Source organism: Myotis nattereri (assembly GCF_964212035.1).
Source record: "Myotis nattereri genome assembly, chromosome: X".
In the NCBI taxonomy this organism is placed as follows: domain Eukaryota; kingdom Metazoa; phylum Chordata; class Mammalia; order Chiroptera; family Vespertilionidae; genus Myotis; species Myotis nattereri.
The window spans coordinates 24,723,622-24,746,443 of NC_138078.1; the positions used below are offsets into that span (position 1 = coordinate 24,723,622).

General features: G+C 35.2%; 1 protein-coding gene across 2 annotated transcripts in view; it reads right to left on the reverse strand.

Moving 5' to 3' along the window:
• Positions 1–22,822, reverse strand: part of DMD (dystrophin) — a 2,781,977-nt gene that overhangs the window by 2,262,271 nt on the left and 496,884 nt on the right. The window contains exon 1 of one of the 2 annotated variants that reach the window (XM_081115406.1): positions 11,902–12,167. The exons of the other annotated variant lie outside the window; for it this stretch is intronic. Coding sequence (XP_080971532.1) covers positions 11,902–11,932 — 31 coding nt within the window. The 5' untranslated portion in view covers positions 11,933–12,167. Of the gene's footprint in view, positions 1–11,901; positions 12,168–22,822 lie in introns of those variants that run through there. 2 annotated transcript variants of the gene reach the window in all.

Consider the following 22,822-nt stretch of genomic DNA (forward strand, 5'->3'; position numbering starts at 1 on the left):
TGACAAATGCCCAGAGGGAGTGGCTTTTAAGTGGAAATTGGTGTTATCTAGGTGAAAAAGGGAAGAAAGTTTCTAGAAAAAAAGAGAAAAGCATGTGCAAAAAGCCCAATTGCAGAAAGAAACAAGGCTCATTCAAGGAACAGAAAGAAAACCAGAAAGGTGCTGAAGCAGGGGAAGCATTACGGGAGATGTGATAGGAGAGAAGGACTGTCTAAATTTCATTTTATCTTGTTTTGCTTTCCTAGTAGCCAAGAGAAGCTACTAAAGCGATTAAATGGGCATTCATATCATCAAATTTAGCTGACTGAGTGAATCATAGGGAATGGATTAGAGGGAAGGGGAAGGAGGTATCCAAAGAAGCCAGAAAGGGAACTGATGCTGTATTGCTAGTGAGGAAATCAGATTGGGCTAGTAATTGTAGAGGAGATGAAGAGAAATGGGTAAAAAAATATCAGGAGATAAAACCCACAGTAATTGGCTATGGTTTAGACAAAAGTGGGCAAAAGAGATGAGTTGCAGGGATGAAACAAGGTTCTAGCTTGTGAAACTGGGTGGATGGTAGGGAACAATGAGAAAAGATCAGGAAGTCGATAGGATAGATGCTGGGTTATTTAGGACAGCTCAGATTTTTGTCTAGGAAATTATAATGTGCCAGGTTTGATAGTCTTTGCATAAAAAGACTATTTATTTTAGTTTTTTTGAAAGAACATTCTCAATGGAACTTACAGGAAGTCCTCACTTAATGTTATTGATAGGTTCTGTCACTTTAAGCAAAATGACATATAATAAAACCAATTTTACCATAGGCTAATTGATATAAATAGGAGTTCAGTTCCTACAACAGCTCATCAACATGATCACAAAAAGACATTGAATGAAACCATGTTATTTCAGTACCTGCTGTACTTAGTTCTTGTTAGAAAACACTATGATTCCCTCTATTTTATGTGTTGATCTATGCTCTCTATAGTTCTGGCAGACCCCCTTCTCTGTCAAAAGTGAGAGGTTGTGGCAGCTGACTAAGAGCTTTGGATTCTTAGGTCACTCTTCCACCATTCAAATCCTGACCCCAACACGTAGCTGAGCGACCTTAGGCAAATGACTTAAATTCCATGTACTGGTTTGGGTATTCTCATCTGTTAAACATGGCTTGATCATACCCCCTTACCTCCTAGAGCCCTGGTCGGCAAACTGTGGCTCGCGAGCCACATGTGGCTCTTTGGCCCCTTGAGTGTGGCTCTTCCTAAGCCTTAGGAGTACCCTAATTAAGTTAATAACAATGTACCTACCTATATAGTTTAAGTTTAAAAAATTTGGCTCTCACAGTCAATGAAGGAAAAATACCACGTGATCTCACTCATTCATGGATAATAGAGACCATTATAAACTTATGAACAAAAATAGATACAGAGGCAGAGCTGCCTCAAATAGGCTGTCAAACTGCAGCGGGAAGGCCGGGGAGGGTTGTGGGGTAAAAGGGGGGGAGGTAAGAGATCAACTGAAGGACTTATATGCATGCATATAAGCATAACCAATGGACATAAGACACTGGGGGTAGGGGAGGGCAGGGGATTGTCAAGGGTGGGGGAAAAAAGGAGACATATGTAATACCCTTTGTAATACTTTAAGCAATAAAAAAATTAATAAAAAAGAAAAAAAATGGCTCTCAAAAGAAATTTCAGTCGTTGCACTGTTGATATTTGGCTCTGTTGACTAATGAGTTTGCCGACCACTGTCTAGAGTTATTATTGGAATTAGCTGAAATATATGTAATATTCTGAGAGAAATGGGTGACATTACAGGCTTACTAAATGCTATATGTTATCTTTGAAGACCAGTTGAACCTAGAATACTACTATACACATGCAAGGTGTTGTCACTAACAGTTTATGTAGAATAGATCAATGCCTCATTAATCCTTGTCTATGCATCATTGCTCCTTCTACTTTTCTCTAATTCACATCTCCATATGTTCTTATTGTAAGGCCTATTTATAAAGATGGATTCTTCAATGAAACTTCCATAATCACATCATCCATAAGTAATTATTTGTGGTTGATTTGTATCATGCTTTATAAACTCTCTTGATATATTATAGTAGTTGCATTTATATGCATGTGTGTATATATGTATTTTTCTCTGACTTACAGAGTTGTAATCTCATAAAAGGCTGAGAGAACATGGCAGGTGCTCAACAATATTTATAAGCAAGTAAAAACCTAATAGTAAAAATGTTGCTCAATATCATATTAATATTCTATCTAGACGTACTTCCCCAAAAGCTAACTGATAAGTAAATTACACTCATCCATGACTATATTTCAATTACTCAAGTGCCTTCTATCTCTTCAGTACAATTCTAGTCTTTGAATTTTCAATGTATTTTAAGAATTTACAAATTTTCCAGATTTAAGAAAAATCAATTTTACGAATGGTTCTCAAGAAATTTTAGACATTTCTCCAAAAAGCATCTATATTAACTAAAAGCTTTAGATAAAGTGCAAACTTACCTTATCGCATCTATGTAATTCTGGATTCTCTAAAGGATGATTTTTCATATTGCTTAACAACTCTGACTGAGCAATTGAAATTCAGACTATGATAAACGTTTTACACTGAAGGCTCATTTCATTATACAGTAGTCAGTTGAAATGGGGTTTCTGAGGAAGGTATTTTTAGGAAGCGCAGAGTACAGGAAAAAAACTGAATACATTATCCAATTTAAATATTTATTAAAGCTTTTCTACTAAGGCAACATTTTGGTGATATCTCAAAAATGTAACAATATGGGAGAGGAAATTAAGAGTAAATGGATGACAGAGACTGTAGAAACCAAGACACCTGATGCTGCAAGATCCTCATTCACAGTCATTAAATTGAGGATGGAAGAGAACACTCCTATTTACAGAAATATTATTTTCCTTAGTATCTTATCATTCTATCTAGATGCTTCTTCTATGATGTTTTGGAGTGCTCTTGTCTTCCTTATTGAATTCCTGACCTTCTTTCTTTTCACGCTCTGCATTCTTTCTAGCTGTTCTCACTTATACTCCATGGCTCACATATTAAGTCCCCAATAATGACTTAATTTCTAGGATTCAGATCCCCATATCCAATGTAGCCACACTCTCCATAAAAAATTAGCACCCATAACCCCAATCCTTCCCATAATTCTGGATTCCCTTCACATCTTCCCCTTGTAAATGGCACCATTATTCACCCAATTCTACATACCATTAGAATCCCACATACAACTCAACAGCAAATCCTATTGATTTTTTGTCATGAATAAATCATGAATAAGTCCACTTCTTTCAACTTCATTGTCACTTTCTAGTCAACACCACCCTCTTTTGCTGCAGGAAAATTTTCCAGATTGATTGCCCTTCACGCACTCAACACCTGTTAATCTCTTCTTTACAAAATATAGTTTTTTAAAAAACCCACAAATATGTTCCTATCACCGCCCTGCCTGAGATTCTTAAAAGGCTGTCCATTGAACTCATTATAAAGAAAACAAACATCATATGCATGACCTCTGAGGCTCTGAATGATTGGCCGCAGGCCACCATTTCAGCTGCATGCTTGTTCCAAACTTTCCCTCTAACTATACTCTCGGACAGGGGTGGGCAACCTTTTTGTGAGTGCGTGCCAAAACCAGCAAAATCTCTGACTCAAAATTCTTCTGTGTGCCAACCCTAATTTTTTGAGAACATGTTACGCCTACTTGACATCTCTTAAGGTGTACATATGTGAAGAACCTTGAAGAAATAATAAAATTCATTAGAGCGACAAAAACACAGTATATGATGATGAAAAATACATTTATTTTTTAATGTATACATGTACACTGATAGTCCTACAGAAAACTTTATGACTCCGTCTGATATTATCAGTGGGACTTTTGCTGCTGCATCACTGATGACAAAGATTTTACATCACGTTTATATTTCATGACCTACTACTTTCATCCATCAGGCTACTCCTATTATGAGACTTAACAAAATTCATCACTGAGAACAAAGATTCACAAGCGTATGTGGATGAAAACATGGAGAGTAACGCTGTTGCAAAGTTTTTTAAACAGAAAAAATTTTCTGGAATGGCATTCCAAGTCCTCAATAGTTCGTTTTCGACACTTCTCTCTGGTACTCCTGTCTCTAATCGTTTTTTTTTTTCAATGTTTTCTGAGTCAACTCTAAGATCAATAAATTTCTGCTTCCAAATTGAGCTACTCTGAGATTCAATCAACTGCATTTCAAAGTCAGCCATGTCTATCCATGAAAACATTTCTAAGTTTAGTTCCTTCAGTTTCATGCTATCTGGAAACCTCATGAATTTTGCTGTCTCTTCCAGTTCTCTGAATTTCGCAAGCCTTGAGAAGAACTGCTCAATAGTTGACTCGATGATGTTTCAAAACAGCTTTTGAAGGCTTTGACAGTCTGTTCTGTCATCTTTTGGGAGGTCTTTGATGTGCCTCTTGAGGTTTGGGAAATATCTAAATCTCTCACCATCTACATCCCTCTTAAAGACTTCCAGTTTCTTTTCAAAAGCCTTTATGTAACCAAACATAACATCAAGTGTCTTACCAGTTCCTTGTAATTTAACATTTAAGTCATTCAAATGTTCACAAAAATTGTAAATGGAAAATTATAAAAGAGGGTTTCGCGTGCCAGCAAAAGTTACTGGCGTGCCGTGTTTGGCACGTGTGCCAGGGGTTGCCCACCCCTGCTCTAGAAAAACTGACCTTCTCTTAGTTCTTTCTTCATACCACATCACACCTTCATATATGTTGTTCCCTCTGAATATAACATTCTTCCTCTTTTTACCTTGGACAGCATTTCCCAGCCCTCTTTTTCTTTGTCTTCCTTTGAATGTAATTTTCATAGGAATTCCAGGCCCTCCCCCCACAATTTCTAACACTAGTCTAGGTCTCTATCATTCATTCTTATAACAATGTGTTCTTCATTCCATAGCGCCTGCCCTGAATGCAGTAAAGTGATACCCTACATATTCATCTCAGTGAAGTTACTTGTTTACAACATTATCTCCAGAGTACCTGCAGCAAAGTAGGCACTCAATACATATTAGTTGCATGAATAAATGGCTTAATAACATATTTTTCTTTCTTTAAACAATGGTCACCCAAATCCACACAATACAAACTTTACAGAGTCACTTCTTTTGATACTTCTATTTCTGGATTTATTTTGAGAGCAAATCTATTTCCAGATATTTAAACTAAAACACTAAAGTTCATAGGCTTGAGCAAAGTGAAGTCTGAGATAACCCTTGGTATTCTCTGACACAGTCCATTAGCGCTGGGGTGTGTACACCTAATCCAAAGGAATCCTCTAGTTCTTCAGCAGCTGTTCACATGGCTCCTGCCCTGCCCTTTAGGCTCTACTAAATCAGGATGCTTCAGCTGTCTGAGCTTCCAGTAAGCTCTTTCAGTTAACCACCTACATGCCAACATTGTTTATATCTAGTTACATTCTTTAGCAGCCATTTTCCCCTTTCCCTTCCTAGTTATGTTCCGATATATTGGAGCAATTGGGATTCACCAACTTTACAAATAATTTTATCAGTCCCTCAACTATTTTGATAACATTTTGTCCACTTAGTCACCAGTTTTTTTCTAATACTGCCTTCTCGAGCATCAATATAAAAATGAATCACTCAACCTGCATTTGAGGAAAATATCTGAGCAGTTCTGATTCTGTGATTTTTCTCTTCTCCCTTTAGTATGACCTCACACAGTTTCCTAGGCTAAAATCTGCACTTGTAACATTGTGCTGACTCCTGTGCCCTTTAAGTCAATACTTAGCTTGGGTTCAGGTAATATTGCTACTGTAATCTGATAAAGGAGCAGACAAGTTGTGTGTAAATAAAGATGGGTGCCAAGAATGTGCAAAAAAACACTGATGCTTATGCCCTTTTATAGTCCGAATTCTATGATAGTCTTAGCCAAAAACAGAGTGGAACAGAGGAGAACACTTTAAAACAAAACAAAGCAAAAGCCAAGGAAAGGGTGGAACATTGAAAGGGTACCCCTTATATTTGCCCGTAATTGGGGCATAATATGAAACATTATAGTGCATGATGTGCTCAATTAATACCGGTCTTTTTAAAACACCAATTATTTCATAATGGTGCAAATCAAGTGTATCTAAAAGTTGAAGATAAACTGAAAAAAGACTATGTTATTTTGGCCTATGTAAATTCCTCATTCCTGCAATGCCCATGAATGAGCTGAGTATTTATTAAATATAAGCTAAAAGCATGATACTTCAAATATCTGATTTTTAAAAGTTTCTTGAAAATTGTGTTAACCCTGTTTGAAACCCATTCAGCTATCCACATTATGGCTTTATTACATTGATAAGCACTGGCTTTCATAGTGCACTTTAATATTCCTCTTATTCATTAAAACAACCAAAATTTCTGCTGAAATGAATAAAATAATAAATGAAAGTAAAATAAGTAAAAATAGAAACAAAGCTTTCCTCAGATTATTTTACTGGAATAGTAACATGAGACTAAATATTTTTAACTAGCTCTAGATACATTTTAGCTTTAAAAATTGAAGTATAAAAATAAATTTTCCAATAACTTGAATTTATGAAAAATCATTTTCTTAAAATTATCTATCTATATATATAAAAGCCTAAGCAACCGAATGACTGAACGACTGGCTGACTGATCGGTATGATGTACACTAACCATCAGGGGGCAGACGCTCAATGCAGGACCTGCCTCCTGGTGGTCAGGGCACTCCCACAGTGGAAGCACCGCTCAGCTGAACAATGGGCAGGCGCCAGACACAGGGCTCAAGGCTGGCCGCTGCAGCCTGGAGACCGCAGCAGAGCAGCAGTGAGTCTACTGAGTGGCAACGGCAGCAGGCACAGTGGGGCCGGGATAAACAGGAGTGGCAGGCCGGAGCAGCAAGTGGCGTTGGACTGCCCGTTTCAGCCGATCCCTGCAGGCCACACCGAGGGACCCCACCGGTGCATGAATTCGTGCACCAGGCCTTTAGTATGGAATAAAAATACTGAATTATCAGTTCTGGAAGACTCACTTACCACCAACAAAATCAACAGCAGTATTTTACCAACGTAACAAAGAAATGACAGTTCTATTCCAGTTAAAGGCTAATTGTGTATTCTCCCCTACCTTCCATTAGTGAAGAATGAGGTGCTTAACAACAAAGCAAAATGAGGCACTGAGGCATAATGAAAAAGATAATAAATAAAGGAGACCAGGAAGAAATTGATCCCCAAACTCAATCCAGATAGCTAGGAACACTTGTTTGCTCAGGGCGTAATATCATTATATGTTTAATGCAAAACCCCTCGATTGATCAGGCTAGGCCCCCAGAAAATTGCCCTGTCTGTTCTTTTGCCCATGGAAATTCTCAGGTATTTTGAATGAATTATGTCAGAATAACATAAAGATAGAGTGGAAGTGATGATGTTCATAGGGAGGGGGTGGGGGCTGGGTGGAGGTGGGTAAAGGGGGGGATGAGGGACATCTATAATAGTGTCAACAAAAATAACAAAATTCAGCACAGAGTTGAATGGAAGTTCTTTGTTAAAGTGGCAGTCTAAGTGGAAGACTTCAGCTATGCGATAGGTAGTATACTGCCTTTTTGTTTTTTTAATTTGCATGAGGTGGAGGTTGTGTGGCCATAAGACTGAGACTCTTCTAAGTATGAGCCAGTAGGGCCATCTATTTCCTCTCCTCATCCTCATTCTGCTTGATGCCTATCAAAATTGTGGCTGAGAAATTTAAGATCCCCTTTAAACACTGCAGCCAAGGCTTTCCCCCACGCCATCCCCATATTCAGGGCAGCAATCTTGAATACTTAAAGAGAAATATGCCTGGGAGTTAGTGTTTCAGAACCTCTGGAAGAGCCATCTGGTTTAAAAAAGGCACATGCAAATTTATAAAATACTGTAATACATGGGAAAACAAGCTTTATATACTACAAATTTCGGAAAAAAATATACCCAATTATGTTAGCTGTTAATCTTCAAACTTTAGTTTGCATATGAGTGATTCACAAAGAACAGGGTTAATCTCCCCTCCAAGAGGAGACAGTAGAACCTCTGAAAGACACGTTCACGTTTAATATTAATCAGAGGAGCTTGACCTTTTACAAAGATAAAGATTTTAAGGACAATTCTACATGTGATGTAAGTAGACAAACCCCTCCCAAATGGGCAAAATAAAGAAACTACACTCTAGCTTTGCTAATTGAATATGCAAATCTGTATTGAGATTCAACTTCAGAACTTCAAATATGTGTTATGTATATTACTCTGTCCATATTGTACAAAGTGAAACCTCAAGGATATTTAATTAATATATGTTTTTAAATGAGAAAAAAGGTAAAGACCACAAGGTGTTTATTTGTTTGTCTCTTGTGTTTGGAAGATTGGTCTGCTACGTGGAGCGTGCTCCCCAAAGAGAAATATGTTCATGAAATTCTGCTATGGAAGTTTGTAGCATTTAATAAAAAAGTGTTCTCATTTCTCATACTGCAGCCCATGACCTTCCCCAGAAATGTTCCAATATGAACCAACTGCCTTGGTAACAGAACCCAAATCTCCAAGGACTATAGCAGGACTTAGTGAGAAAGAAAACCGTTGCCTCCTTCTGAATCCAATAAAAACCTGAATGTACTGCATAAAAATAAACCAAGGTCATCATTATTTCTTCTCATTGTGATTTGGCTTGGCTTCAAATTACATACCCTGTATATCTGAAATAACTGCACCGCCTCCATTAACTGAGTTTGACATCACTTTAATAAATGTATCTTTTCAGAATGAAAGGCAGAAATGTCAAATTCCTACCACTATAAATTCTTTCAACTCTCTGATCTGCACTAAATAAAAGCCTGTCTTGTGAAATAATGGGGGAAGGTCAATTGGGAAAAAAAGGAGACATATGCACTACTATTTGTAATACTTTAAACAATAAAAAAAGAAATAATATATAATCTAAAGAAATATAACTAGCATTAATTTTATTTTAAAATGTAACTGGTAAAAGATTCAACCACAATGAACCTCTTCATATAGATGTGATTTTCCATGAAACCTTTAATGCTTAAGCCTTGAGGCTCTTCACTTATGCTTTGCTGGACAGAGGACATATATTAGTTTTACTTGTTACTTTCTTAAAAAAATGATGTGTCTTTAAAATAGAAAGTAAATAAATGAACAGAAAAGAATCTTTAAAAAATGTTAAATTCCAATTAATTTTTATCTCTTAAGTAATAGCAGTCTGTGATTTTAATGTGTATGTATGTGTTTCTAAGAACATATATATTCACACCAAAATACCATGTATTATTTATATTAGCAATAGAAGAAAGAATAGTGAAAAAATGATAAATCATTTAAATAAGTTAGGTAGTTATTACAATAGAAGGTGGAAAGTGAAGGAAAGTTTGGGAAGTCACTTTGTTTTATTCTTGTGATAAAGTCATGATGAAGAGTAATAAATGGAATTTTAAAAAACACCTGACTTTTCCAAGACAACGAAGATTATAATCTCTTTTATTAAACCACACACGTGGTTAAGAATTTGACAACTTGTTTCACATGTAGCAAATGACTTGGGCTACAAGGATTTCAAATAAATACTTCAGGACTAAAGAGGAGACTATATTAATAGTAATGTCTCTGTCCAAATTATAAATTAATGTTTCATTTCTGTCTAGCTAGAGTTAGTGACAAACACCTAATTTTTCTTAAATAACATAAATTTGCACAAAACACTTCATAGTCTTTTTTTTTTAAGTTTAGAGTAACTGCTCATGACATTCTCTATTGTAATTTCCATAATATAATGCCTTTAAGGGACACAGAAAGCTTTTATTAAATTAAAAAAGTATATTATCTATTTAGACCAGCAATCAATCTCTTTTTTCATAGAGTTAAGATGTCCTCAAAAGACCCTGTAAATTAAATTCTAAAAATGATTTTATTAGACCTCAAGATAATTTGCATCATTTAAAAAATTCGAATGAAATGTATATTTGCAATACATTATTTAAATAATTATTTGCAATGCAATATTTAAATAATTCTAAAAGTAAACAATTCTTGTGTTAATATAATGATTCTCAATTGATAACAATTTTGATTAACTACAAATCAAAAGTACTTTTTTAAGGTTTTCAAACTAAGGCAATTTTTAAAAATGACTAAAATGTCAATATACTCAAGGTAGTATGTTGTCAACCAGTAAAAGTCAATGTGTAATAATACCTTGTGAATATATTCGTTTTCTTTTAGTAAACCCACTGTCATGGAGCATAAGTATTACCTGATATTTTTAAAATGTACTATAATCAAGTTCTACAGAGCTTGTCCCAAAAAGGTTAGGTTTCCTCAAATTCTAATTAAGAATTTAAAGGTTAGGTTTCCTCAAATTCTAATATCTATGACAAAACAGAGAGTTGGTTTGCCTTGCTTTATTCCAGAATTGCCTCTCTGCTATTCTTTCTAAAATTTTCTATGCAATGGTTCATGGTTTTAATTTGTTAGATACATCAATTGCTTGATCAATCAGCATGTGTGTATATTGCAAAGAATAGATGCTATGTATTTTTAGTATTAGAAAATGCAATAGTTTTTCAATCAGAAAGCTATTCTGATGCTCACCAAAATTTATAAAATAAGAATATATATATATATATATATATATATATATATATATACTATAAAATTTGATAACATCTAATATGAATCAGCAAATGTACAATGTTAATTTTTTTCTACAAATTTTTCTCAGAGCCAAAACTTCTATTGTGACTCTTTCTCCAAAAGTTTGCAGAGCTACTCATTTGGAGAGATTCACTTTTTTCCATTCTTAATTATAGGCATTGCCCTCATATCTATTTCAGAATGACTGTAATGCACAAGTCAAAGGCAGGGAAAGAAAGACAATCTCCTTCATCCAGTTCTTTGGGACACACTGTACTCCTCATACATTATTTTTATGTATTATTTTTAATGTGTCACAGTCAGTTTTTGAATTTTTCATTAGTCATGATGACTTTCTTAAAACAAACAAAATAGTTGTACTTGATAATAAAAGCCAAACTAAAAAGCTTTACTGAAAAGCAGGTCATCAGAGACATGAAACAACACCATGACTTTACTGTGAAATATGATTAGAAGTCCCTCATGTTTTTATGTTGTTTTCCCAACAAAAATATCTGATCATTTGCCAGCATAGATCATATCAGTTTCTGAAAGAATTTCCATGATATGCTACAGATAAGAACATTAGAAGTGTTAAATGTAATATGGGAAAGGAACTTTCAAATTAGATAATTATCAGTACTTTTTTCAACATCATTTATCCATTACTATTATTATTTTTTAAAATTTCCCCATGATATGCCAGATGAAATTTTTCTAACCTGGAGGCCTCCACACATCATTGCCAGATAGCAATTAGTTTCTTGAGAATATGTGTCAGGTCACTACCCCACATGTTATCATTAGTAAATACAGAAGTATCAAATAATCAAGAGAATAACAGATACACAAATGATTTCACAGCAATTAAAATAGTTTGTTCCAAATACCAGTTATGCATATTCTATTACTTTAGTGGTTTCTTAAATATGAAAGATGTTTGATTATATCTGCAAGGACAAAGTTTACACTCTATGTTATTTTCACTGAAAAGTTTTTGCAGTGAGAAACATATACACCTGCACATATATCTTATATATATGTGCACACTATATATAAGATAAAGTTCACACTTATTAACAAACTACTATAATAATTTTAAATCTACCTGCTTAATCGGTGAGCTTGCCACAAACTAAAAGTTAAGCCATTGTAAACAACATTTTTAGTTATTTGTACTTACAACGGTCCTCTTCTTCTTCCCACCAAAGCATTTGGAAAGTATCAAATATATATCAAGGCAGCGATAAAAATCTGGTAAAACTTCTCCTAACTTGATTGCTCTAGTAGGTTTAGGAACGATGAGAAACCGATCAATTTCAGCAGCCCTTCAAAAGTAACACTTTGGTTTTTCCTTTTCTCTGAAGCTAATTGCCTCCAAGATCTGAGTCCTGTAAGGGGAAAGTGAGTGATCCCAACACTGAGTGAGTCAACATAGTAACTGATGCCAGGATTCTGTAGAGGCCCCTGGATATTTCAAATTCCAGGACCTGCGCAGAAGCAAGTGACCCGCCTTTTCTCTCAAGTTGGTTTCCCATAATAGGACTGCCCATGGCCACTACATATAAGGTTGTGCTTCCAGTATGGCAAGTCCTGTGAACTCAAATAATGTTCAACTGTGTTCTGATGAAAATCCTAACCAGAATAGCACAGTGGACAGAATGCTTTGCTCTCAAACCCTTCTAAACATAAAGCCTCTTTAGTAAAAAACTATAATAATACTTTCTGTAACTTCTATGTACATTTCTAAAATAACAGAGCAAAAAATCCTGATCCAGAGTAGACTTTAAATGCCTTTCCTTATTTTCCCCACTCAACTACACTAAATTAAAGAATAATCTATGCATTCATTACGTACCCACTGTCTACCAAACTTAATTTCTACTCTGGGGATCCAATCAAAAGTCACGTATTGATGATGCCAAAAGTCTGAAAAGAGAAGCAACAGAGGAATTTGTGATGGTAGAATGTATATAGGTCTCTTGGGACAAGGTTCTTGCTAAAATAAAGAGCTCTCTTAAAATGTCACAAAAAAATCCTCCTAAAATGCTAAATTTCCATTTTAGTTTATGGTAAATCTTTTTTTTTAGTAACAAATTATTCTTTCTTAAATTTCTTTGGTGACATTTATTAAAACACCATTCTCTTTGACATCGAGTTCTTGATAAATTATGTAATCGTTCTCAGTAGATGCTTTCTCTCTGTATAAAATGAACACAATTGTAATATGTCATTCAGCATATTTGTAAATCATTCTTTGCCACTAGAAGTCCTTGCTATCTAATTTCATATTTTTATTTTTAATGCAACAGGCAAGCCCAATATCTGTAGACACATTGGTAACATGTTTTAGAAAGATATTCCTTTTGCAATTATAATAATCTCTGTTAAAGTTATTTATTTGAGTGGTTTTATAGTGCCATTTGTTAAAGTGACAGACTCATTTTTCTATGTCAAGCATTCAATTGGTTGGCATATAAATAAATTATACATAAAAATAGAAAAAACTGATACATTTAGTCAAACTATTATATTTACCTTAATGGTGAATTATACATTCTACATTTTAGGATATTATCATCATACTACCATTCATCCCCAAATTTATGTAAAATAAAATATAAGACCTAATTTTAAATTTAGGTAACTCTATTTAAGTTACTATTATCATAAATGAACATAAAATGTTCTTCATATGTTTTACCATTTGCTCTCTTTAGCATGGTTGTCTAAATATGTATAAAAGCAATGATTTCATAAAACAAAATAAGAAAAATGTTTTAGGATTGACATGGATCCAAGCCTGAGAGTTAGCATCAGTGTCCTGTGCTGTGGGTACAATATCACCCAGAGTCTGAGTTCCTTTAGTCCTTATACTGTGAGTTTCCTAAAATATAAACCCACGTTTATGCCAAGGCAACTGTACAGTTTTATCAGTGATTTAATTATATACTTCCCTTAAGATTTTTATAATCTAGGTGGTAAGACATGCTTAAGATAGGTGGAATAAGTGAAAAGTACATAAAATAAAATTGAGCCCAAACACAGTGAATTCTAGTTCAGACCTTGTCACTGTTTTCCTGTGGTCATTAGTCACTTACTTCTCACAATAATTACATTGGGAAGGTCTCAAGAGCCACATATAAAGATGACTGCTCAAGGAAGTTGCTTGAGTTCTCATTGTAAATAACAGGCAGAGGAGAATTTTTTAAATTTTACCATTTTATTTTGAAACAATTATAGAGTCACAAAAAGTTTCAAAGATAATATTGAGGGGTACCTATACTCTTCACCGAGTTTCCCCAACATTTATCATAGCTATAACACAATATCAAAAACAGGAAATTGACATTCCTATAATGTGTTTCTGTCATGTTGTCATATGGTAGATTTGTGTAACCACAACCTCAATCACAATAGAGAACCGCTCCATCACCACAATGCCCTTCCTCACACCAAACACCCTCTTCTATCAGCATGGCACCTACAAATTTGTTCTTAATTGAAATAATTTTGTTATTTCAAGAATGTTAGAGAAATGGAATCGTTCAGCATGTGGCCTTTTGAGATTAGCTTTCTTCACTTAGTATAATGCCCTAGAGATTCATTCTAGTTGTTACCTGTATCAATAGCCTGTTTACTTTTTTTTTTTTTTAAATATATTTTATTGATTTTTTTTACAGAGAGGAAGGGAGAGAGATAGAGAGTTAGAAACATCGATGAGAGAGAAACATCGATCAGCTGCCTCCTGCACATCTCCCACTGGGGATGTGCCCGCAACCCAGGTACATGCCCTTGACCGGAATCGAACCTGGGACCTTTCAGTCCGCAGGCCGACGCTCTATCCACTGAGCCAAACCGGTTTTGGCAGCCTGTTTACTTTTATTGAATTTTGGATTCCAGTAGTTCACTTTTTGTATATAGAAATACAAAAGGTCTTTATATGTTGATCATGTATCCTGAGACATTGCTGAATTCATTATTTCTGCGGGTAATTTTGGAGAATACTTGAGGTGTTTTACATAGCCCATAATAACTTCTGCACACAGAGATAGTTTTAATTCTTTCATCTGAGTTACATGTTTCATTTACTTTTCTTACAATTCTATGCTGGCCCTAACTTTCAGTACTATAAATAAAGCAGGCATGAAAGCAAAGATCTTTGCCTTGATCCCATTATTAGGAAGAAAGCATTAACATCTTTCACCATTATAATGACGTTAGCTGTTAGGATTTTTGTAGATGCTCTTTATCAAGTTGAAGAAGTCCTCCTTTACTCCTATTTTTTTAGTTTTTTTTTTGTTTGTTTGTTTTTTTATCATGAATGGGTGTTGAATTTTGGCAAACCTTTTTCTGTATCAATTGATAAGATCATGGGATTACTATTATTTACTAGAGGCCAGGTGCACAAACTTTGTGCATGGGAGGGGGAGTGTCCCTCAGCCTGGCCTGCACCCTCTCACAATCCAGGACCTCTTGAGTAGGGTCCCTAGGCCTGATCAGCGATTAGGGCCTATCAGGCCTTTCCTTCACCTGGCTGACAGAAACTGGCCCCACTCTAGCTGCTGCTACTGCTTGCAATCTGTGCAGCACTGCTCCTCCTACCCCACCACCAGTCGCCTCCCTCTGTGGGTTATAGGCATGGGATGTGATCACTTAGCTGGCCTGGGCCTCCCTCTGTGGGGCAATTGATTATGGGGCTCCATGATTGATAGCTCTGCAGAGGGAGCCCAGGGAGGCCGCACCCACCTGGCCTGGGTTCTGTGATTGATTGTCACACAGAAGGTCGCCTGGGCCTCCCTCTGTGGGACCATGGCAGGGCCCCCGACCAATCACATCACACCCGCTTTGGCTGGCCTGGTGCCAGTGTCATAGTGAGGTTGTCCAGAAGGTCATCTGGACGGTCATTCTGCTGTTCAGTTGTTTGGTTGATTTGCATATTATACTTTTATTATTATAGATTTTTTAGTTTTTCTCTTTTTTATTAAATGTATTGGGGTCACATTGGTTAATATTATTACATAGGTTTCAGGTGTCAGTTTCTATGTTACAAGAGCTGTATATTGCACTGTGTGGCCACCACCCAAAGTTAAATCTTCTCCCATCACCATATATTATGACTCCTTTCACTCCCTACCTCCTTCATTCTGGCAACCACCATACTGCTGTTTGTATTCATGAGGTTCAGTTTTATATCATACATATGAATGAAATAATATGGCTCTTAGCTTTTTCTGACTTACTTATTTCACTTAGCATAATATTCTCAAGGTCCATCCATGTCATTGCAAATGGCAGTATTTCACCTTTCTTATGGCTGAGTAGTACTCTATTGTGTATCTGTACCACCTCTTCTTTTTCCCAGTCCTCTATCAAAGGACACTTTGATTGTTTCCATGTCTTGGGCACCGTGAATAATGCTGCAATGAACATAGGGGTGCACATATATTTGCGAATACATGTTTTTGAGTTTTTTGGGTATATACCCAGGAGAGGGATTGCTGGGTTGTATGGTAGCTCTATTCATAATATTTTAAGGACTCGCCAGATTGCTTACCATAGTGGTTGTACCAGTCTACATTCCCTCCAGCAGTGAATGAAGGTTCCCTTTTCCCACAACTTCTCCAACACCTGTTATTGCTTGTGTTGTTGATAATGGCCACTCTAACAGATGTGAGGTGGTATCTCATGGTAGTTTTGATTTGCATTTCCCTAATTGACAGTTCTTTTCTTTAATCACATGAAAGGTGTCATGCCACTTCTGGATTCAGTAATTTTTTCATAAAAAATTGTGACATTTGATTTTTTTTAGCTTATAGATAAAGAGTAATTTCTCTTTCACTGCTTTCATGATTTTTTCATTACATTGATCTTCAGAGTTTATTATAATGGGTATAGACATGGATCTCTTTGGGTACCTCCTGCTTATTCAATCATCTTCTTGAAACTGTAAGTTTTTGTCTCTTGTAAATTTGATGATTTTTTTCTGCCATTATTTATTTGAGTCCTTTTTTAGCCCATCTTTATTTTTCTCTCTTTTTAAAACTCTGTTGACAAGCATCACAGATCTTTTATTATAATTACATAGGTAACATAAGTACTATTCAATCTTTATCAGTCTATTTTCTTTCTTGTTCAGACTGGGTAATTTTGATTGTTCTATCTTCCTATTAAGCAGATTTTGCCCCATGTCCCCTCCAATTTGCTGTTGAGATAATCTATTGAATTTTATTTCGAATACTGTATTTTTCAGTTCTAAAATTTCATTCTGTTATATACTAGTATGTTTTTATTGCTGAAACTTTTTTTTTCCTGCAAGGAAGTTTGTATTTGCATATTGAACCATTTTTAAAATCCTCACTCCAGGATGTTATTATTGATTTTAGAGAGTGGGAAATGGGAGGAGGGAGGGAGGGGAAGGGAGAGAGAGAGAGAGAGAGAGAGAGAGAGAGAGAGAGAGAGAGAGAGAGAGAGATGAGAGAGAAACATTGATCAGTTGCCTCCCATACACAACTAAGCTAGGATCAAACCAGAAACCTAGGTATTTGCACTGGTCAGGAACTGACCCTACAACCTCCTTTTGGTGTATAGGATGATGCTCCAACTGAGCAACACCAGCTAGGGTGACCATTTTTAAAAATGATGGCTGCTTTAATATCTTTGGCAGATGATTCTATCATGCATCATTTTTGTGGAGGTGACTGCAGAATGCCTTTTTGCATTCAAGACTTCCCCTTTTCTTTGTTTGGTGCATGATTTTAAATGGAGAACTGGAAATTCAGGTTTCTCATCAGGCTATGTTGATACCTAAGATTATTTCTGTGTGTGTGTGTGTACGTGTGTGCCTGCATACAGTTTTTACTGCTTTGACATTATTTTAATTCCCACTAAAACAGTAAATCAATATGTGGAACCTGGTTGGCTCATTCGGAAACATTCAGCATTTTCCCATTGAACAACAACAACAAAAAATAGAGCTACAGTGCATGAAGCTGAGAGCCCCTCTTAACTCATATTTCCATAGACAATGAAGTCTATGACACTTGTAAAATGACTGATTTCAGAACTGTGTATAACATAGCAATGCTGTTTATAGGGTTAAGACAGAGAACGATTACTTACTAAAGATAAGTAAAACTCAAAACTAAGTATATTGACCTTCAATCATTTTAGGAAGTGAAGGTATAGAAATTAATGAAGGTGTTTAAAGATTTGTGAATGAAACAAAGGTATTATGAGTCCAAAGAGATGAAATACATTGATGTCAGTGAGCTGAGAATCAGTACCAAGATTTAATAGTTGCATTTCTTATACTGTTTCAGTTAAGGTTCTGGCAGGAAATAGGCAGACTCAAAAGCATTGAACAGAAAATGATTTGTTGAAATAACTATGAATAGAGATATAGGCAGGGTGATGAGACCAAATACAGGATGGTGAGTCATCCAAGTAACAGCAAAAGTGGGAAGTTTCCACTTTCAGGCTTGATGAGTCAAGGTGAGGGGATGCTGTTGGAATAGGAGCAGACACAAACAGTCAATGCCAGGACTTTAGTGAGGTAATCAGAAAGTAGAAAATGAATATCCTAAACTCTTTTTCCCCTGCTTTCTGATCACCCCCTGGTGTTACACAATTTGCTGATAGAGTGCAAGAGGCCTTAATGATAGAAATGGAAACTAACGCTGCCCAGGGCAAAGAATATGGCAGAGAATGTCATAAAATAGATGTGGTAGTGGAGCCACTGATACAAGTGAGGAATTATTAGCACATGGGCTCAGCTCTACCCTACCAATCTTTGGAGGATACTCACTACTAGAATAGTAGCCTAGTGGAAAATATGATCAGTGATGAAATGACCCTTTGCAATCTAGCCCTGGCCTTCATTTTCCAACCATACATTTCATTTATCTCAATTTCCCTGAAGTGATCTTTTGTACTTTCCTAACTTATATCTTGAATTATTTCATAAGTTCATCATATATGTTCTCCTTGCATGCTGCTTTGCTCCTTTGTTGCATGTATAACAAATAAATTGAATATATGTTTAATGTGTGCTTTACCTGCTGGAATGCAAACTCTATTAGAACAGGGATTGTGTCATCCCTTTGAATTGCTCCAACTTACCTCCCCATTGCCTATCATTTGTTATGTGTATACAAAGCTTCTACTTCTCATTTCCTTATATTTTTTCCTTTGTCTTAGTATTGTATGTTTTATTATTCTTCTGGGCTTTTTAAACAATTTCCCTCTTCTGTGAAAATTTTTTGAGATTCTCCACAGACCCATTTGCAGTTTGGTTTAATATGAATGCACCTTCACTATTCAGCTGTAAATTTCTTGATGTTAAGGACTGGTTAGTATGTATGGTTGATATCAGGGGTTCTCAAAGTGTATTGGGTATAAAAGGGACTCAACAATATCAGTTACAAATAGTAACATAAGAAAAAAGACTTAAGGTAGTGAGCAGGCAATAGATTACACAAATATCAAATTATAGTATTATACCCCTAAAAATTATATAATGTTATTAACATTGGACAAAAATATAAATTAATTATATATTACCCTAATGGACTAAAAAAAGAGACAGGCCTGAGAAAGGAAGAAAGAGATTTACATCACAGATAATTATACAACTCAAAATAAACTCTGTACCAAATCTATTTGCAAGTATGTGTTAGATAAAAGTGATTCTAAACCATGGTACTGTGGAATAACCACAGTATCAAATTATCATTTAAAACAATGGCACTGAACCATGTAATTTATTGACATTTGTTTATATACCATTCATTTATTGAACATTTTTTAGGGCCAGATTTTGTACATTAAGGATATAGATTATAACTACTGGTCTCTTTCTCAAGGAGATTATGCTTCAAGTGTATTAAAAAAATTTAGATTTTAATCTTTTTGTTAATGAATACACTTGAATAAGCTTGAGGACACCTACCTTGGAGAAGTACCAAATAAAGGGACTGGATTTTAAAGATAACACCACATGCAATACTTACCATAAAAGATTGCCATCTAAGTTAAATATAGCAATGTATTTCAAAAGCTGCTCTTAAATGCATACATTAGTAAGGAGGAAAAGTCTCAAATCATTAAACCAAGTTCTCACCTCAAGAATCTAGAAAATGAAGACCAAAATAAAACTAAAATAAGCAGAAAGAAAGAAATACTATAGAACAGAAATCAATGAAATTGAAAAAAAAACAACACACAATAGAGAAAATCAATGAAAGAAAGATCTCATTTTTCAAAAAAAATCAAAATTAACAAAATGCTAAAACAGTGTCATTGAAAAAAATGAGGATACAACCTACGAATGTTAAGAGAGAAACAGGGGATATCATTTGGCAGACATAAAAAAGATAAAAAAGAAGACATACAGATGGCCAATAGACATGAAAACATGCTCGATGTAACTAGTACTCAGAGAGATGCAAATTAAAACTACAATGAGGTATCACCTTATACCTCAATAAATCAATAAATCAACAAACAACAAGTGCTGGTGAGGATGTGGAGAAAAGGGAACCCTAGTACAATGCTGGTGAGAATGCAGATTGGTGCAGCCATTATAGAAAACAGTATGGGGTTTCCTCAAAAAATTAAATATGGATCTGCCCTTTGATCCAGCAATCTCACTTCTAGGAATATATCCTAAGAACCTTGAAACACCAATGAGAAAAAAATTCTCCCTCCCGCCATGTTCATATAAACCTTATTTATAATTGCTAAGATCTGGAAACAGCCCAAGTGCCCATTAGTAGATGAGTGGATAAAAAACTGTGGTACATTCACACAATGGAATACTATGCAGTTGTAGAAAAGAAATATTTATTACCCTTTGTGACATCATGGATGGATCTGGAGAATATTATGCTGAGTGAAATGAGCCAGTCAGGGAAAGAAAAATATCACATTATCTTACTTATATGTGGAATCTAATGAACATAATAAACTAACAAGATAGGCCGAGAAGCATGGATGCATGGAACAGGCTGACATATCTTAGGCAGGGTGGGAAGAGATTAACCAAATAACTTATATACATATATGCATAACCAATGGACACAGACAATACTGTGGTGAATATCTGGGGTGGGGCAGGAGCTGGGAAGAAAGAGGCAAGGGGGAAAATTGGGGGTCATTTGTAATACTGTTGACAACAAAAAAAGGCAAATACCTTAAAAAATCAATAAATATATCCTTAGCTGAGGATAAAGGAAAAGATACTAGGAATCTCTATGGACAGTTATTCACACAAATATTTGACCATTTAGATGAAATGAACCAATTCTTTACAAAGCACAAACTACTGTAAATCACCCAATATAAAAGAATTTGAATAGACCTATAGGTAATAAGAAAATGAAACTCATAATTTAAAAACTTCTGAAAAATCAATCACTATGCCCAGATGGTTTCACTGGAAATTTTTATCAAATATTTAAAGAAGGATTAACAACACAATCTCTTCAAGAAAATAGAAGAGAAATCAACAATTCTGAATATATTTAATGAGTCCAACAATAGCCTGTTAACAAAAGTAGAAAAAGACAGTACCAAAAATATACAAAAACCTCCCAAAACAAAAAAAAAACCCTATAGACCAATATTCCTTATGAATCTTAAAGCAAAATTTCTTAACAAAATATTAGCATGTAAAATTTAGCAATATATTAAAAAATCATGTGGGGTTTGTTCCAGAGAAATAAAGATTGGTGTGATATTTGAAAATCATTATTGTTATCCACCAAGTTAACATGTCAAAGAAAAAATCACATGATCTTATCAGTGGATGCACTACAATAATTTAATTAACTTTAATACCTATTCCTAAACAAACTCTCTAAAAAATAGGAATATAAGTGAATTTCCTCAACTTAATAAATAGTACCTACATATCTCCTTGAGCTAAACCCATGCTTAAAAGTGAATGACTATTTTTCTTCTGATACTGGGAACAAGGTAAGAATGTATACTCTCACCACTCTTATTTGGCACAGTGCTGGGAGTTCTAACCAGTGCAATGAGGCAAGGCAACAAAATAAATCCATACATATGGGAAAGGAAGAGAAAACTGTTGCTCATATTCAGATACAATGTAAGTGAAAATCCGAAGCAATTTACAAAAGCTTCTGGAACTAATAAGTGAATTTGGCAAGGTAGCAGGATATAAGATAAATGTACACAAATCAGTTATATTTCTATATACCCAATGAACATGTGGATATTAAATTAAAAATGTAGTACTCTTTACTATCTCACAGAAAAACAAAATAGGTATTAATCTCACAAAACATGTATCAGACTTATATGATGAAAATAACAAAATGCTACAGAAATAAATCAAAGAACACCTAAACAAATGGAGAAACATATTGCATTAGTGGATTGGGGGACTCAACATAATAATATCAATTTCACTCAGGTTGATATGTAGCTTAAAATCCTAGAAATTTTGTGTGTATGTGTGGTATAGATAAAATCACTCTTAAATTTACATGGAGAGGCAATGGAACTAGTCATGTTGGAAAGGAAGAACATAGTAAGAAGAACAGGTCTATCTGATTGATTTTAAGACTTATTATACAGCTATAGTAATCAAGATAGTGTGAGATAGACACACAGATCAATGGACCAGAATAGAGAACCACACTAATACGGCCAATTGACTTTGACAAAGATCCAAAAACAATTCAGTGGAACAAAGATAGCCTTTTCTTTTTTTTCTTCTTATTTTTCTTTTTTCTCTTCTTTTGATTTTCAGATTTTTTATTTTTTTATTTATTTATTTTATTGCTTAAAGTATTACAAAGGGTATTACATATGTGTCCTTTTTCCCCCCCACCCTTGACAATCACCTGGCCTCCCGTATCCCCCAGTGTCTTATGTCCATTGGTTATGCTTATATGCATGCATACAAGTCCTTCGGTTGATCTCTTACCCCCCTACCTCCTGCCCCCCAACCCTCCCTGGCCTTCCCTCTGCAGTCTGACAATCTGTTTGAGGCAGCTCTGTCTCTGTATCTATTATTGTTCAAAAGTTTATAATGGTCTCTATTATCCATGAATGAGTGAAATCATGTGGTATTT